This window comes from Prunus avium, chromosome 6, assembly GCF_965620075.1.
Source record: "Prunus avium chromosome 6, drPruAviu1.hap1.1, whole genome shotgun sequence".
NCBI classification, from domain to species: domain Eukaryota; kingdom Viridiplantae; phylum Streptophyta; class Magnoliopsida; order Rosales; family Rosaceae; genus Prunus; species Prunus avium.
Window position 1 is genome coordinate 11,582,967 of NC_142289.1, and position 18,501 is coordinate 11,601,467.

The 18,501-nt window shown below is 36.4% G+C and overlaps 1 protein-coding gene across 2 annotated transcripts; it reads left to right on the forward strand.

Annotated features, from left to right (window-relative positions):
* Positions 1-2,318: 2,318 nt before the first annotated feature.
* Positions 2,319-16,371, forward strand: LOC110770036 (kinesin-like protein KIN-14B). Of its 2 annotated transcripts, none has more exons than XM_088254775.1 (23): positions 2,319-2,729; positions 3,028-3,151; positions 3,465-3,551; positions 3,758-3,928; positions 4,059-4,165; positions 4,676-4,807; positions 4,925-5,103; positions 5,884-6,045; positions 7,094-7,185; positions 7,480-7,631; positions 7,911-8,084; positions 8,634-8,780; positions 9,972-10,145; positions 10,750-10,821; positions 11,422-11,477; positions 11,600-11,822; positions 12,574-12,765; positions 12,902-13,093; positions 13,438-13,788; positions 14,167-14,265; positions 14,944-15,084; positions 15,192-15,350; positions 15,695-16,371. In XM_088254775.1, exons 1-23 carry the CDS (start codon positions 2,499-2,501, stop codon positions 16,148-16,150), a joined length of 3,873 nt encoding a protein of 1,290 aa, XP_088110901.1. In that variant the 5' UTR covers positions 2,319-2,498; the 3' UTR covers positions 16,151-16,371. The 2 variants fall into 2 exon arrangements, with proteins under 2 accessions (XP_088110901.1, XP_088110902.1); XM_088254776.1 differs by having other exon boundaries at positions 2,320-2,729; positions 11,603-11,822.
* Positions 16,372-18,501: the final 2,130 nt, after the last annotated feature.

An 18,501-nucleotide genomic window follows, 5' to 3' on the forward strand; every position in this document is an offset into this window, starting at 1 on the left:
GTGATTGATAATGAAGACACACACGTAGAGGATAATTTGCCCAATGCCTATACTGGTGATGTGACCTGTAGTCGGTGGGTTTCAAGATTCTTTCAGTGGTGTTGTGTTAGCTTTTTACGGAGGCATCAGTGAGCGATGGTGACTGGTCTAGCCTCTACACGGAAACTAAACCTGGCCAAGCATGTCCCTTCCCTCACCTCCTCAATCACACCACTAATTTCTTTCTCCTTTATTTTTACTTAATAATTAATTAAACCTCTTTTTTGGTTTCTTGGGTTGGCTGCCTCCCAACCCAACCCAACTCATTAATATTGGCAGGCACGGCAGCAATGGCTTTTCTCCTCTGAAAGGGAATATCAATGTGTGCCGTACTTTTGTTCATGCATGCATGCTCAGTTTGTGTTTGTGCCTTCAACTCATGCACACAAAAACGAAAATACTTTAACCATTTTAAAAAAAATAAAAAAAAATCAAATTCTGATAACAATATTTTATGTAACATAAACAAAAAACAAAGTAAGACGAAATTATTGTGTACAACCAGCTAAATTATTGGATTTTTGGAGTTAATTTGATTTAGATTAATTAATATTACTAATTTTACTATTGGATTTAAATTTGGGCAGATTATTTTTCTTTTACAGTTGAGATTGTTTTGTTAAATCCCAACGGTAAAAAAAGAAGAAAAAAAAAGAAGAAATTATTGTGTAACCAAGAATAAAAAAGAACCACTAAAACAAGGAAAGGATGAAATTCTTTTTTGGTAGAAATTGGTCTGAGGCCCATTAAACGGGCCTAGACATTTTGGACTTGACCCTCCAGTGAGAACTGTCCCTTCGCTGGCACCGCTTTAGTAAATGTACTATATTTTCAATATTGCCCATATAACAAAGCCCAACTGATAGAAGATCCACAACTATCTATCCATAAATATTTTTAAAAAATATTAAAGAAATATGGCATGTGCAAATGGTACGAGAGAGACGCCAATAAGGTCTAGTCCAATTGAAAAATGTCTTGATGTGCTGATCAATGGTCTTATGTTCGAACCCCTAGAATTAAGAAATAAGAGAGGAAAACATCTCTACTATTACAATATAACAAACCCATTGGGCTAGTTTGCTTTGTTTTATGTTCTTCGGCCTTGTTTTTCCAATTCAACCAAAAAATTAAAAAGAAATCTCTAAAATAATTTGCATGGAATTATTAAGTGAAAATTAAGTAAAATAAGTGAGAATTACGCTTATTTCATTATGTTCATTATGCTTTCATGCACGCTTGTTTCAAGTTCAAGTCATTTGCTCTCTACATAATTGTCCATCTAATAGACTCATAAACTATATATATGTATATATATATATATATTATTTATCAAAGGCATAATTTACTTAAAATATCATAGCAACTTGGGTTTGATTAATCTGTACATTTGCAGGATTGATTATTATTATTATCGAATTTGTCTATGGTGTGGGCCAAATACCAACAAGCCCCAGGTGTTCCATCATCATTACTATTGGGTATAAAGAGCAAACTAGTACAAAAACAGCAAATTTTGAATTGGAGCTGGGCGGGTCTTTCAAGCCAAATGACCCACCACCACACAAGTGCATTATGCAAATCCACTTTTTTTTTTTTTTTTTTATATAGTTCTTTTACTTTTTATCCCCAGTAAAATATTGTACTACTTAACAGTAAAAAGATATTTGTAACCGAAGCAAATATAAAATGAAATGTACCATTTAAATAAAAAGAATGGTTTTTAATTGCAGTCGCTCCTAAATTTATACCCGAGTTTTATTTTGGTCTTCTATTTAGTTTTTAATTTCTGGCGTCCTTCAATTGTGTCGCACGTGACAATTTGGTCATTCCGTCTATTTTGTCGTCAAATTAAATAGGTCATTTTAGAGATTCTTTATACATAAATTGACAGTTCTACTCCTCAATTGATGGTCATATTAACGGAAATACCGCTATAATACATAAAGGTGGCATTTTCCCAATTAAAACCCCAAAGAATATCACTCACTCATATTCGGAGATTCGGGCTAGAAACTAACAGTTGGTTAAAAGTCAAATTCTCAGACCCAACAAGGAAGTTCTGAACAATCCGCACGCACGGTCACGTGCGCTGCCTTATCTAAAAAGTGCAAGTCTACAATCAAAGGCAACCCCATCTGAGAGCGAGGCGTGAAGTAATAACGAGCGCAAAAAATTTGTGACTCAAGAAGCCGAGAAGTGTCCCCCAAATGTCCAAACGACGTCGTTCCCAGCCCAACCACAAGGCAGTACAGTACAGACATACATACCAGCGTCTTCACTCCATTTATATATCCCAAAAGCAAAACAGAAAAAGAAAATGGCTGAAATTAGATGATCCCTATTCTCTAGGTCCACAGAGCCCAAGCCAGAGCCACTGAGAAGCAATTTTGGCTTCTTTTGAGGTTTTGAATTTTGGGTTTTCAAATTTTGGGGCTAGGTTTGTGGGGGAGACGGCAATGGCGGAGCAGAGGAACAACAATAGGTGGAACTGGGAGGTCAGTGGCTTTGAGCCGAGGAAGTTGTCTTCTTCGTCGTCGACGGCGTCGAGCTTCGACCATGACGATTACAAGCCTGGTGCGCCTTTAGTTCGGAGGTACTCGATCTCTGCTGCCTCGGCTTTGGCTCAGTCTGAGCTCTCCAACCACTCTGTGACTTCTAAGCTCCAGAAACTCAAGGACAAAGTTAAGGTAATGCGTTGTTTGATTTTGGTTTTGGTAATTAAGGTATGAGGCTGTGAGTTATGGAGTTTTGAGCTGAATCAGTGTTAAAATCAGTGGTTTGTGGTTCAAGAGTGTGTGTTGTTGGAAATGCATTTTGAATAATTTGGCTTGGAGAATGTGAACGCTTTGTGCATAATGTGAGAGATTGTATTAGTGAGAATAAGTGGTTGCATCTGTTCTGGAGCCTTTTGAAGTTATTTTACTGTTTTTATGTGAAGATTATGTTGGGTTTAGGAGGTCTGCTACAACATTTCTTTTTGGACAGCTTGCTAGAGAAGATTACTTGGAGTTGAGACAAGAAGCAAGTGAGTTGCACGAGTATTCTAATGCCAAACTTGAAAGAGTTACACGTTATCTTGGTGTTCTTGCCAATAAAACCCGAAAGCTAGGTAAGAGATTTGGTTAAGCTGTTTGATTGTGCGTTTGTCGGTTTAAAGGATTTCTGAAGTGGGTGGTATGGGACTTTTGTCTAAATTCAAGATGAGTGACATTTTTTGACAGGGTACAAGGTTTGATATTACATTGCAACAAAATAAAACTACTTTTTTCTTTTTCTTTTGTGATGTATTTGCACTTTGAGATTAGTTAGTCCAAGAAAACTTAATGCCCTTCACCCCAGCGTTACTTTTTGTAAGGGTTTTTTTTTTTATGTTCTTGGGTTATCTTAATGGATTTGAAAGTTTGTCTACATAAAAATGCCAGATCAATTTGCCCTTGAAACTGAGGCTAGAATTTCTCCGCTGATCAATGAGAAGAGAAGGTTGTTCAATGACTTATTGACAGCCAAAGGTACTCATCTTCTGTGAGTTTTCTCCTTTTGGGACTCTCTCTCTCTCTCTCTCTCTCTCTCTCTCACGCAGTCACTCACACACCCATAAAAAAAGGCATGCCACACATAAGCACTTTTAAATTTAATTTTTAAGGTTGTTGAGGTATTTAATTGATCTAACAAAAGTTCAACGGGGTTGTATTTTCTAACTAGCCTTTAATTCCAGGAAACATAAAGATATATTGTCGTGCAAGACCATTATTTGAGGATGAAGGTTCCTCAATTGTTGAATATCCTGATGACTACAACATCCGTGTAAATACTGGTGATGATGCCTTGTCCAACCCCAAGAAGGATTTCGAACTTGACAGAGTTTATGGACCTCATGTTGGACAAGGTGAGCATAACTTTCTTATTTCATTGTTTTCACCTTCCTATTGTGGTTGTGCTAGGTGAAATATTAAACATATTCTCCTATTTTAAAGTTGTCTTTGGCTAAAACATCTTTGACCTTTTTTGTTTGTCAGCTGAACTTTTCCGTGATGTTCAACCTTTGGTGCAATCAGCATTGGATGGATATAATGTTTCTATATTTGCATATGGACAAACCAACTCAGGAAAGACACACACTATGGTTGCTCTCTTTTCCTCTTTTCCTCCCTATGCATTTGTTTGTGTGTGTCTTTGCCAGAATGTGTTTCTGATGCATATAAATTTGTACTTGTATGCTGACATCTATTCCTATAGCCAGTTCAGGGCGTTGTAACTTGATATTTTCTATTACAAATTTGTAAAATGAATTGATTACAAATTTTACGTTGATTTATTAGGGACTTTAGAAAATAAATGAGAAGCGATTCTTCACTATTAGATTTGAACCTTAAAGCCTGGTGGGCTTTTCATTGTTTGTTACATTCCTTTTTGTAATCTGGATAATTCTTTCCACTGGTTTACCACAAAATAAACAATGGAATTCAATGTACTAGAGCAAGAATTTAAATTGTCACAATGAGTGGTGTGCCTTTTACTGTTTTTGGTACAGTAAGAGATTTAGTGGTAGTTGTTTCATTTTTTTTATTTATGAAAGTACTTTCAAGTTGTGCACGAGTTTCATGATATTTGGCCTTCTGTAACCTTTTTTCAGGAAGGATCTAGCCATGATCGTGGTTTATATGCTCGTTCTTTCGAGGAACTATTCGATTTGGCCAACTCTGATTCAACTTCTACGTCGAGATTTAAATTCTCCGTTACAGTTTTTGAGCTCTACAATGAACAGGTACTTATTTTTTTTTATAGTAAATTGTCATGATTTCTGGTTTATGTTTGTCTGAATGGCTTTTGAGCAAGGAATCCTCATGATGGTTTGATGCGGATTCCTTCCATGCTCTTGTAGATAAGGGATTTACTCCCAGAATCAGGAGATGCTCTACCAAAGATTCGCATGGGATCACCGGAGTCCTTTGTAGAACTTGTGCAGGAAAAAGTTGATAACCCACTGGACTTCTCTAAAGTATTAAAAGATGCATTTCAGAGCCGAGGAAATGATCCATCAAAGTTCAACGTTTCTCATTTGTATGTTCCAAATTTTGTAGGCTCGTTATATGGCTGTTATAGTGTAAGGTCGTACTTTTAGTAACATAGTTTAAAGTACTATGGTAAGCTTGACCTTTCTCTTAAAAAAAGTCCCGTCAGATCACTGAATGAGAAGACCATGCTTAAACTGTGAAATATTTATTTATTTTATTTTTGAATTATGATCCTCAATTTGTTCTCAACTTTTCTATCTCATCACTTCTGAGCGATCACTTGATTCAGGAGAAAGCGGTCATTATCACTTGTACACCTTTCTGGAAAAAGGATCTATTTGAGCACACTAAAAGTTTTGTTCCTTTTGATAGAAAAGGTAGTCTGTAGTTAATTGATCTTAACAACTTGAACTAGGTTCACTTTCATCTAATAAAATACATTTAATTGCTACATAGTTAAAATAAATTTATTGTTGACATCTTTGATCTGCTGTTGACTTGGTGGAATATTGTCTGACATTTTACCAACTTGGTTGAAGCTACAACCAAGTGGCCTATTATAGGGTTTCTTTTTACTTACTGGTTGTAGTCTCCAAACTTGACAAACGGCCACTGTTGCACTGTCCAGTTTTTAGGAGTGAAAACAGTTGAAGAAAGGGAATAGTGGATAGGAAATATAAATATACCATTAAGTTGGAAAACTAGAAAAAGAAGTTCAGTATTTGCAGTCATCCAATTTTTTTTTTTTGATATGTATGCTTGTCTATGTGTTACAACTGGTCTGTATTAATTGATCTAAAATAGATTCTTGTTTCACTATTGTCAGGATCATCACGATACATATATATTATAACAATTTGATCACTGGAGAAAACACATACAGCAAGCTTTCTCTAGTTGACTTGGCTGGAAGTGAAGGTTTAATTGCTGAAGATGACAGCAGTGAGCGTGTGACAGACTTGCTGCATGTGATGAAATCACTTTCAGCGTATGTTTGGATGACTTATCTCATTTTTCTGATATTGAAAAGTTTTGGTTTCTAGCCTTTCAGGTTGCCTATAATTTTAAGGATGGTTCACATTGGTCTTAAACTTTTGAACAATATACGGTTTTCATTTTGCATGATCTTGATACCATAGTATGGCATTTCAAATCTATTTTCTTAGCATGTGATCACCAATGTTGAACGGATACAAATTTGGGATGCTAGAGACGGTACGAATATCTCCAAAAACTAGGATACATATACAACGGTTAAAATAATATATATAGATATATATGGGAAAAGGGAATGTTTGTCAGATTGTCTGGCAAATTGTGAATCTGGACCCTTGATCAAATTGAATTTTGTCAGAATCTGTGGTACAGATTCACAGTATGGAAACATAAGCATTTTTTTGGCAAGAGAACATTAATCTACTATAGGCATAATATGTATTATATCTTCTCTTTAATCAGAAACGTTGAAAACCTATCCCCCTTTCTCATTTTGTTGAACCACAAAAGAGAAGAGACTTATGTGGCCAGTTGAAATTAGCTTTTGAACAGTACATCGTGATCCTTAACTTTTTAAATATTGCAATTAGACCCCTTTTATAAAATTTCAGAAGTACCCATTTTGTTTCCTGACCATGTCTTTTCCTTTTCAAGCGCATATCCTTGTTTTATCTGAAAGTTAAATGTGCCCAAAAGACACATACTCCAAATGCTATACCCGATATGTATGCGGCCATATCCGTATTGAATACTCCATATGGCCAAATTTGAAGGATCTGTGCAACATAGGTGTTCACATTACTAAAAGGATGGTTAATAAATAAATAAGTGATTTTCTGTTGGTCCCAACAGTATATCAGCTTTTCTTTTCCAACCCGTACTGAGTTTTTGCATGGTGGCTGCTTATATCAATCTGTTATCTTTTATTTTTGTGTAGATTGGTGAAGCAATGACATCATCATGTGCGAATATTGTACCTTTTGAATTTACTCCTGCCATCATGTACTAAAATGTTAGTGCAATTGATGTTGTGCATGTAGGTTGGGAGATGTTTTGTCTTCCTTGACTTCCAAAAAGGATGCTATTCCTTATGAAAATTCAATGCTTACAAAAGTACTCGCAGACTCGCTAGGTATTCAGTTCTCCTTATTGTTTATGTTAGTACTGATTTAGCTGTGTAATTGTACCATGAAGCGAAAATAAAGAATGAGAAGTAGTGTATAGTGCTTTTTATGGTTGTATGTGTTGGTAACTGGTCAATGGTTACTTGTGTCAGATTGATCATGGTGTCCATTACCCTCTGTTCCTCTGTATGATTGACTGGCATTATCATTTGGGGTTCTGTACAGTTGATTTATATTAATTGTCTTTCATCAGTCTGGTTGGAGAACTATCTTTGATTTCTTATTGAAAAAAACTTCTGTAGGTGGAAGCTCAAAAACTCTGATGATTGTTAATGTCGTTCCAAATTCTGCGAATTTGTCGGAGACACTATCGTCTCTCAACTTCTCTTCTAGAGCTCGAAATGCTGTTCTAGGCCTTGGGAATCGAGATACCATAAAGAAATGGAGAGATATTGTAAGTTCTCTCTCTCCCCCCTCTTTCTATATTTACTATAAATATTTTGCTTTGGACTCTTGAGTTTTGTTTTCTGTCATGAGCACATCGAAGCAAGTAACTTGCATCGAAATGATATACATTTGATTAATACTGGATATACTAACTTTACCAAAAAAAAAGTATGGAGCCCCTAATAAATAACTTCTTACCTTACGAATTTGTTCTGGTTAAGGCACTGTTATGAGCAAAGTTATGAATTCATTTCTTCTGAATTTTTATTTGTGATGGTTCTTGTAGGCAAATGATGCACGTAAGGAGTTGTATGAAAAGGAAAAAGAAAGTCAGGATTTGAAACAAGAGGTTTTGGGACTTAAACATTCACTCAAGGATGCAAATGATCAATGTGTCCTACTCTTCAATGAAGTCCAGAAAGCGTGGAAAGTTTCTTATACGTTACAGTCAGATTTACAGGTTTTATAACTTCCTGAATTTGCTACAGTTTTCCAATTGACTTGCATGCTAGTGAAAGTCAGAAAAATTTCTTCCCAAATAATTGTTTGGACATGTTCTTGATATAAGCCAATTTTAATGTGTTTTCCTTTATTGTTCAAACTGTTAATTGCTAGATTTGAATTTGCAATCCAATTAAGGAATTTCTCCAGAGTTGCCTCTCTAGTTGTCTAGTTTAATGATTTTCAGTTTTATCATAAAAGTTTCTTGTAAACTATATGCTAGCTTTCCTGATCTATCTATTTTTACATTCCAATTTTCTAGTTTGTCACAATGTTTGACAATTTTCATCTTTTATCTGGGGAATGCATTTGTAGTTTGTATTCTAAATTGGTTTTTGGTAATGTTTGACTTTTTTCACTTTATTACCGGGGAATGTATTTGTGGCTTTTCTGTATTTTAAATTGGTGTTTGGCGCTGTCTTGTCTACATGTGTGATTCAACATTGATCATGTAGTTTCTTATAGTAAGCATGTTGCTAAACTGGTTTAATATTCTCATTTGATGCAGTCAGAGAATATTATGCTTGCAGATAAGCAAAAGATAGAAAGGGAACAAAATGCGCAGCTCAGAAATCAAGTAGCTCAACTGTTACAGTTGGAGCAAGATCAAAAAGTGCAGATAGAACAACGAGATTCTACGATTCGGGCCTTGCAGGTTGGTCATGTGTCTGTTTAGTCTTCCTCATTTATATTTTGAGTGTTCAATATTTATTTTGAAATGTCCAGGAACTCCCGTAGAAAACCTGTTCAATGTTATTGTTGTGTTACGTTCATATTTTATGTGTAATCTACACTACATACTTGGGATGGGTGTTTCACTATAATATGATTGAATCATTGGAGCTTATTTGGGTCAGCAGTTGGTCTTTGCAGCATGGTTATTTTTGACACTGTTCCATAATTAACTCAGCTCAGGATATTATAATTTTTTTTGGGCAGGTAGCCCCTGATATTATTTGAATATCACTGTTTTCAACTGTTGCTTAATGTGGTTCTTCATTAAAGTAACTATGGCACATATTCATTTGTCAATGTCTGGAGGTTTCAGTTTTGTTGCATTATTAAAGAGTTGAATTATGTCCGGGTTATTCTCCTGTCAGTCCCTATGTTCCCATATTCAGAGTAGAGGTGAAGGGGAGATTTTCTCTCCGTACACTCAAATTTGGAAGGCCAAGACTCCTCCAAAAGTTAAGATCTTTGTGTGGCAAGCGGTGTTGGGAAAACTTAATACAGGAGATACACTACAGAGACACTGTCCCTATGTGTGCATTAGCCCGCACTGGTGTGCTTTATGTAATAAGGCAGGGGAGAGTGTGGACCACCTCCTCCTTCATTGCCCTTTCTCCCTAAAGAAGGCTAAAATTCTCTGGGGCAGTCTGATGCAAGCAGTGGTCTGGAACCTTTGGCTGGAACGTAATAGGAGAATATTCGAGGAGTATAAGGGAGTGGGGGTGGAAGAGTTATGGGAAAGAGTGAAGTTTTGGGCTGCTCTTTGGGCATCAACTTCACTTGCTTTTAAGAATATACCCTATCCTACAATTATGCGTAATCTGCTAGCTGTAGTATCGTAAGGGGTCTCTTATGTTTGGCCGTTTTATTTTCTGTGTTGAGTGGCATTGTGTCTGCTCTTCAGGATAGTGTTTCGTTCGTTTGGTCTAAATGTTCTTATTTTATCCTTCAATTTTGAATAAAAAGTGTTTCTATTCAAAAAAAAAAAAAAAGAGTTGAATTATGATGGACGTATGCTAATGTATGAAAGTTTCATATTTATGTTTCCTAATAAAAAATTTACTTTGCAATATTGTTGCACCATATGGTGTTCTCTAACTTTAATTGTCTCATTCAGGCCAAAATGAAAAGCATTGAATCCAGACTCAGTGAAGCACTCCATTCCAGTGAAGATCGGTCAGCATTAGGATCAGATCTATCAAATGCCAAGGCAATTGGGGATGGCATGGATTCTCCCCCAGTTACTAAGAAATTGGAAGAGGAGCTTAAAAAACGTGATGCATTAATAGAGGTGTGCTATTCTACCATAAACGTGATGCATTAATGATGATGAATCATTATTACATGACCTCATATTTGTATCCTTGAACATCTTATTGATGCTATTTGTAGTCTGAATCAATATTCATTTCCCATGCAAACTAGAAGTTCACGAGCCTAAGTAGAGACTTGAACCTTTCAAGACATTAAATCCTGACATTTAGAATTAAACTCACAATGGCAATCCATTAAATCTGTAAAAATAAGAAAGCTATGGCAATCCAAAATGACCTCGCTAACAAATCTGCTAATGTCATGAAGAGTGCCACATGAATAGTAATCATGCTACATAATCGTTAACAGTGCCCAGTAGTCTGAAGACCATTAGACTGCAAAAACTAGAACGAAGTACCAAAGGCTCCTGTTTTAGTCTCCTGGGGACCAAAAAGTTGTGTTATGAGGAGTCTCTTCCACAATGACTTAGTATCCTCTACCAAGTCCTTGTTTGTGTGTGCCAGCATGAAAAGATCATCTATTTAAATCTATATTTCAAATCTCAATCGATATTCTCCTTTATATATAGTTATATTTCGTTCTAAAAGGATGACTAATACTCTCTCTCTCTCTCTCAACAGAGGTTACATGAAGAAAATGAGAAGTTATTTGATAGATTAACAGAGAAAGCATCTTTGGCTGGATCACCAAAGGTAATTTCTATTTATCTCATTTTAGATGTGGTTGTGTGCTTTCATGCTATAGATGTATCTTTGTGCAGTTGATTATTTTTTAAGCACTTCAAGTATCTGCTACAGTCTTTTGGTTTTATTCATTTTCTTGTGGCATCTTTTGTGCTTATTGTTGCATTCATTGCTTATCTTGATTCAGTAATTCATGGAAATCTGAGGAATGCAGTTAGATGTAATTCTGGGTGTTTATTGTAATAAAACACTTAAAGATTCTGGGCTGAAAGTTTTTTCAGTTAGCAATCTGACTCTATGGTAGCTGTTTCATTTATTCGTATGATATTGATGGTTCTGTTTTGTGATGCCATTTGGACCGACTGAAAAAAGTTTAGGAGAAATTCAAAATTCTACGAAAAAGTTAAGAGTTTGCAGAAAGCTGTTGTCCTATTCGAATCCATTGTTAGATAATAAGCTGCTTCCTTATTTGATTTCATGTGATCATGTAAACTATGTTCACAATTTTTTGTCTCATTTATGAAATTTAAGCAATTCTACTTCAGTGATTTGTTTAGGGTATTGTTTCATACTTCTAATATGTGTTTGTGTGTGTGTGTGTTATTTCAGCTGTCAAGTCCATTATCCAAGGGGCCGCTAAATGTGCAGTCTCGGGACCTTGTGAGGTAAGACTTTTGGCTACACTTTGTGGTTAATGTAATTTTTGTCTTATCTTTCTCTATTCAAAAGCCCATATTTCCTAAAAGAAAATTTTGCTTATTAAACTTTATTTTTTAATACCATAAAGCAGGATTGATAGTAGGGGGCATTCGATGGATGTTGTTCCTTCATCACCGGCACTTGCTGCAGACAAGACTGAGGGTACAGTTGCTTTAGTGAAATCAGGTTCGGATAAAGTCAAAACAACCCCTGCAGGAGAATATCTTACATCTGCCTTGAATGACTTTGATCCTGAACAACATGACAGCCTTGCTGCCATTTCAGATGGAGCAAATAAGCTTTTGATGCTGGTACGCTTGGTTATTTGATTTTTCTTTTCATTTGTGTTTGTAATCATACTGACATAATATGATTTATGTGGATATAATATGGTGTTGTGCATTTCTTATTTTAAAGTGAGTATTAAAGCTTCAGTTTCAACATTTCACCTTTAGTTGATGTTGAAAATGTCATACTAACTAAGGATTTTTTTCTTGTTAAATTTTTTGGGGGTGGTGGTGAGCTTTACATAGAGGAGCTTGTTAAATTATTGATTCATAAGTTTTTATAATAAAAAAGATTCTTGTAAATCATTCTATATATTATCTGATCTCTCATCGCCCTTCTCACTTTCCTCTCCTTGTTCTTTCTATTTCTTTAACTGAAAACAAAAACATTACTGCACAATACCTAGGATCATAAAAATTAAACAACTTTTTTTTTGGCTTGACTTAGCTTGTATGGTGGATCATGATGTCAGAATGGTAATACTTTATTAGTCTTTCAGGTTTCATTTGAGCACATAATCTTTCTTTTGGTCGGAACATGTTAATGGTTGATGATAATTATTCTGCAGCTAAAGCTAAGATGTGATGATATGTGTTCACTTGTCTAGTATGGATTTTCTGCTATTTGGCTTAAAGTATTTTACCTATTGGTCTTTCTATATACAGAAGTTTCAACAGTTTGTCAATAACAGGAACTTGTACACCTACGCAAATCCTGAGTAATTTGTATCTTAGAAGTAGAAATTCCAAAAGTAACTGTATTTACAAATGACAGGTTCTGGCTGCAGTAATCAAAGCAGGGGCTTCTAGGGAGCATGAAATACTTGCTGAAATAAGAGATGCTGTTTTCTCCTTTGTTCGTAAAATGGAACCACAGAGGGTAATGGACACCATGCTTGTATCCCGTGTTAGAATTTTGTATATTAGATCTTTGCTTGCTAGATCGCCGGAGCTGCAGTCCATCAAGGTAATGAAAGTTACGAAACAATAGAGACCTTACCATTCTATTTGTATGCTCCCTCTTTTTCCTGGGGGGTTGGGGTCAAGAAAATATGATGTCAAATGCATATTATTTAGTGCTGTTTCCGTCTTATTATTTATAGGTTTCTCCCGTTGAGAATTTTCTGGAGAAGGCTAATACTGGACGTAGTAGAAGTTCCAGCCGAGGTAGCAGCCCTGGAAGATCTCCCGTGCGCTATGTTGATGAGCATATCCAAGGCTTCAGAGTGAATCTAAAGCCAGAAAAGAAGTCCAAGTTTTCATCAGTTGTATCAAAGATACGCGGTCTTGATCAGGTAGCTGCCATCTTTATGCTCTCTGTGTCTCCCTTGCTCCTGTCTGTTGATATAAACAAGAAAGAAAGGATAAATAGAAAAGAGAATCCCAATACACATGCAGAAGGCAGACCAGAGAATGTAGAGAAAATAAAGGCTAGCTGTTCTTCCGCCAATTTTTCTGTTTTAATGGAGAAGTCTAGAAGTCAGATGTATTCTCTTTACTTTTCTTGTACCTATCTTTCTCATTCTTCTGTTTTTGGGTGCTTCTTCACTATCACTACTTAGTTTAAACATTTTCTGCTAGAATTCCCTTTTGTTGCAAATGGTTTATATGATGTGGCCCTAAGCACTCAAATGTACAGGATACTCCACGGCAGCAGGTAACTGCTGGAAAGCTTAGAGAAATAAATGAGGAGGCTAAAAGTTTTGCAATTGGAAACAAAGCTCTTGCTGCTCTCTTTGTTCATACACCAGCTGGTGAGCTGCAGCGCCAACTTAGATCCTGGCTTGCAGAAAATTTTGACTTCCTCTCTGTTCTTGGAGATGATGCATCAGGAGGGACAACTGGTCAGTTGGAGCTTCTTTCAACTGCAATCATGGATGGTTGGATGGCTGGACTTGGTGCTGCAGTGCCTCCTAATACAGATGCTCTTGGTCAACTTCTATCTGAGTATTCGAAGCGGGTCTATAGTTCTCAATTGCAGCACCTGAAGGTATGTCTGGATCTTGGGTTAGTCTCCTATTTTAAATAGTTGGCTTAATATTTCTTTCACCCCCTTCAAAATCGTAGAGGGCCTAAGGACTTCTTTACATTAACCTGGGAAATCTCCATTGTTTTTAATGGTGGTCCATATACCCATGATTTTCTTTTCATTTCCAGTAGCATCTCTGTTGTATTTATGTCCATTAGCACATTTGTGGTTTATGTGCTAAATTTGGTGTGAGACGTGCATGATTTTCCTTCAAATATGAGATGCCATATAATTGTTATTTATTTATTATGTAATTGAGATGCCTGCCTACTTGTTCTGTGCATCTCTTTCAATGAATTATTGGTTTTTGTTGATTTTTTTTTTTTTCCATATTCCTAGGATATTGCTGGTACATTGGCATCAGAAAGGGCAGAAGATGCAGCACAGGTTGCAAAATTGCGATCAGCTCTCGAGTCTGTTGATCACAAAAGGAGAAAGGTAATATTTTTTATTGATATTTGTGCACATCTTAGAAAGTTTATATTTTGCATATTTCGTGTACATTTTTTTTTGGGTCTGAAATCTGTCATGCACTTCATAAATGCAAACTTGCGTGTTCAACAGAAAAGGAGAAGAAATCCTTTTAACAAAAAGGATGTAATCCTTAAAATATACAAGTTTTTACCTTAGTTTTTGTTCCTTTTCTCTAATTTTAAAAGGTTGGAAACTCATGATGCCAATCAATGCTTGGGTCAGACAGGGAACATTCCTTTTTCCTCCTTGTTCAGGAAGTTATTTTGCCTGTACTTTCTTTCTCCTTTTCATTTTAAACCTGTTTGTTTTCTATGGTTGACCTCTTGTTTAATGACATCTCAAATTTATGTTTCTAAAAGATCACGCATAGAATCTCTCTTGTCTGAAAGAGGTTTCCTGTGTCCTCGGCTTGATATCTAGGTCTCTCAACTGAAAAAATAGATTTAAAAATAAAAGGTATATCAGAGTTCCTATGTTTGACAAGTTATTCAATAAACCATCCACTGGCATGCAAGTCAAAATTCTTTTCTTTTTATGTTTCCATTTCCTGTGGTGACGAACAAGTTGGCTGGAATGATCCTTGTTTCTATTATCTTCTTGGACCAATTGTTGGATATTATGCTAATTTCTTGGTTTCATCAGATTTTGCAACAAATAAGAAGTGACGTAGCCTTATTGACATTGCAAGATGGTGGCCCACCTATTCAAAATCCTTCTACTGCTGCTGAAGATGCACGATTAGCATCTCTCATTTCCCTTGATGGCATAGTGAAACAAGTCAAGGTTTACCTCTTTGCACCTTTTCATTTTATTTTTTCCAGGTGATATTTGATGATTGGGCTATTGCTAATTTGAGAAACCAGAAAATGTAATACATTTTTCTTGTACAGGATATAGTGAGACAATCCTCTATGAGCACCTTGAGCAAGAGTAAGAAGAAGCAAATGCTTGCATCTCTAGATGAACTTGCTGAACGGATGCCTTCCCTTCTTGACATTGATCATCCATGCGCGCAAAGGCAAATTGCTGATGCTCGTCATGTGATCCAGGTATCTGTGAAATGCTTAACACTTTCTCTTGTCAGACTTATGTTACCAGACTGAATTTGAACACATTCAGTCAAAAAGTTGACCTGATCAATGCTCCAATGACATTGTCTGGAAACCTAAGCATCTTATGTTGCCAGACAATCTGGTTAGAAGATATTTCCCTGCGGGTATACACACACGCTATTTTTTTCTTTTTAACACAAAGGGTGCTTCTTGTAAAATTGATGGGTAACTGTGTATAAAATTGGTTTTTAAGTTTGCTTTCGGTGTGTTAGTGCATTTGCCTGACAATGCAGTTTATTATTAATCTCTTACTTCACCCCTGAATCATCTCTATGTTGCAGTCTATTCCCGAAGAAGATGATCACCTTCAGGAGCAATCTCATGCTCTCAAACCATCTACAGATTTAGGGTTTGGTACTGAAACTGACGTGGCACAGTGGAACGTCCTGCAGTTCAATACAGGCGCTACAACGCCATTTATCATCAAGTGCGGAGCAAACTCTAATTCAGAACTAGTCATTAAAGCAGATGCCAAGATTCAAGAACCTAAAGGGGGTGAGGTTGTGAGGGTTGTCCCAAGACCATCTGTTCTGGAAAGCATGAGCTTGGAGGAGATGAAACATGTATTCTCCCAACTCCCTGAAGCTCTAAGCTTGCTTGCCTTGGCAAGGACTGCAGATGGAACGCGAGCTCGTTATTCTAGGCTGTACAGGACTTTAGCCATGAAAGTGCCGTCGTTGAGGGATTTAGTCGGCGAACTTGAAAAGGGGGGTGTCCTAAAAGATGTGAGGTCATAAAGTGCAGAAATCTGCCAGGCTTCATGATTTGCCTTGCCTTTATGATGTATTATAAGATTATTTCATTTTGGGTTGTCCAATATTTGTTGAGCTGTGAATCTGTGATACTCCACGCATCATCTACACGTACTCATGCATGCACAGTGATACCCATCACTGGCATATAGCAATCACTCTATTTTTTCATCCTCTTTATTGTGATAAGTTTTTAAATTTCTGTCTTTGCCCATCCCTAAGAACCCTGCAGTTGCCGTAGTTTTTATTTTAAGATGACGCTTTCTGGTAGAATAGTGATGCAACGATACTCTCATGCTAATAGAGAAACAAATCATTCGGCGGACAGTTAGGCTAAGAAAGGACATGCTACTTTCAATGCTTGGTTTAGGAACTCTCTCGAAAATTCTACACAGATTGTATTTGGATTTGTATGGTTGAAAGATCAAAGGGGCTCCTTGTAATCATGTTTTGGTTTAGTATGGTTGCATTGAAATTTTTACATAGATTATTCAACAAAAGATTACATTTAAAATGTGACTCTTTGCTCCAATTTTTTGTAGGTCTCATCTTCAACCACTTCCAAGCTTCCTCATCCTCATTTTTCATTTTTTTCCATTTTTGCCTCCTACCAAGGCACAATTGTAGCTCTTGCTATAACTCATAATATATGTTTCAAAGCAAGATCAATATGTGATGCCCTAAAGTTACTGTACAGGTGTTTCACACACATCCTGTGTTCTGCAGTAGGAAGTACTGTCTCAATGACAGGTATAAGTCCTTATTGTTTGTCACTAATGACTACCCAAGCTCTTTCATGTGTAAAATCCCTAAATCTTCAATAAGCAGATTGAAAAACCAAATTCAAGAGTCACAACATAAGCTACTGGGAAATAACCATTGTTCCCATCCACCCCAATAGATCTGTCCAGGATAAGGCCCTTTCAAATGGTAGCCATAAACACCAATAACAGGTCTGCAACTCGCTAAAAATTCCTTCTTACAAGCAGCCAAGCACGCATATATCTTCTGAAACACTATCTTACCCTTCACAACCTGAGTTTTAATCTTCATTGTACTACTCCTGTTTGCATTTTTCAATTCTTAAGCATAATCCCACAACCTAGAATATTGTTCTTTGTAAGTACCTTCAATTAAATCTCTGGCCAGCCTCTTTGCCCTATAAACTTGAATTTTTGTGACATTTATTTTGTAATCTTCCAACACATGTTCTTGAAATGATTTCAGATCAAACTCTGAGTTGCGCTTGAGCTTGTTTGCATATCTGTCACAAAGCCAGTTTGATGTGGTATATCTAAGCTTGTCTACTCTTCCACACTGATGTTCTAGGCTCAAAGTTTTTATTGCCATGTCCCTTCCTCTATATCAATCTTTGATCCATGTACTTGGAAAGAACAGCCTTCCACACATTTTGCCTGAATTCGTCTCTTATCCTTTTTTATCAATTTCACTTCCCTACCATGTATAATTGCATGCTTCTTGATAGCCTCTATCAATAGTTTTTTGTTTGCAAACTTCATTCCCAATCTAAACTCAGGATTTTTCAAATCCACATATCTTCTTTACTGCTTAAACTTTGGCAGTTTTTTCTTTTTTTCAACTATTACCCTCATCTTCAATCTCACTTCTAGTGTCAAATTCTGATGTGGTAGCATCATCTGATGACACCTCTCCTGGATCCCCATGACTAGTCTCCTCATATGCTATATTATCTCCAACAGTTGGCCTGACCTCTGCCTCATTTTCACTGAACTCATAATCACTGTCTTTAATTTCTGAATCCTCATCTTCATTTTCATTTGGTAATTTTGCCCCTGTATCTTCATTTGGTACCTCATTGACCGCATCTTCATTTGCCACTTTTGTCCCAACATTCTTAAAAGTCTCCTCATTTTCAATATAAGCCACCTCTTTCACTTGGTAATTCTGAGTCACATCTCCATTACAATTCTCACCATTTGCATCATAGTCATAGTCTTGAATCTCACTATAGTATAACACAATAACCTTATTGGATGATATGTGACCAACCATTTCAACCACTGTAGCATCTGATGTAACAAACTCCAGTCCACCCTTAACATTTCTACACCTAATTTCCAAACTTTGCTCAACTTGAGAAATGTCAACATCATACCCAAGACCTTTCCCAATTTTCAGTAAATCTAACAAGGACAGAAAATCCTCTACAATATTGTCCAAATAACATACCTTACCCTTTTTATAAACCCTGTTTTCACACCAGCCCCCATGATGTAATTCTAGAGTGCACATTCCATTGGTAGCTACAAAATTGAAACAACATATGTTAATTTAAAGTCATAGTTTTGTTGTTA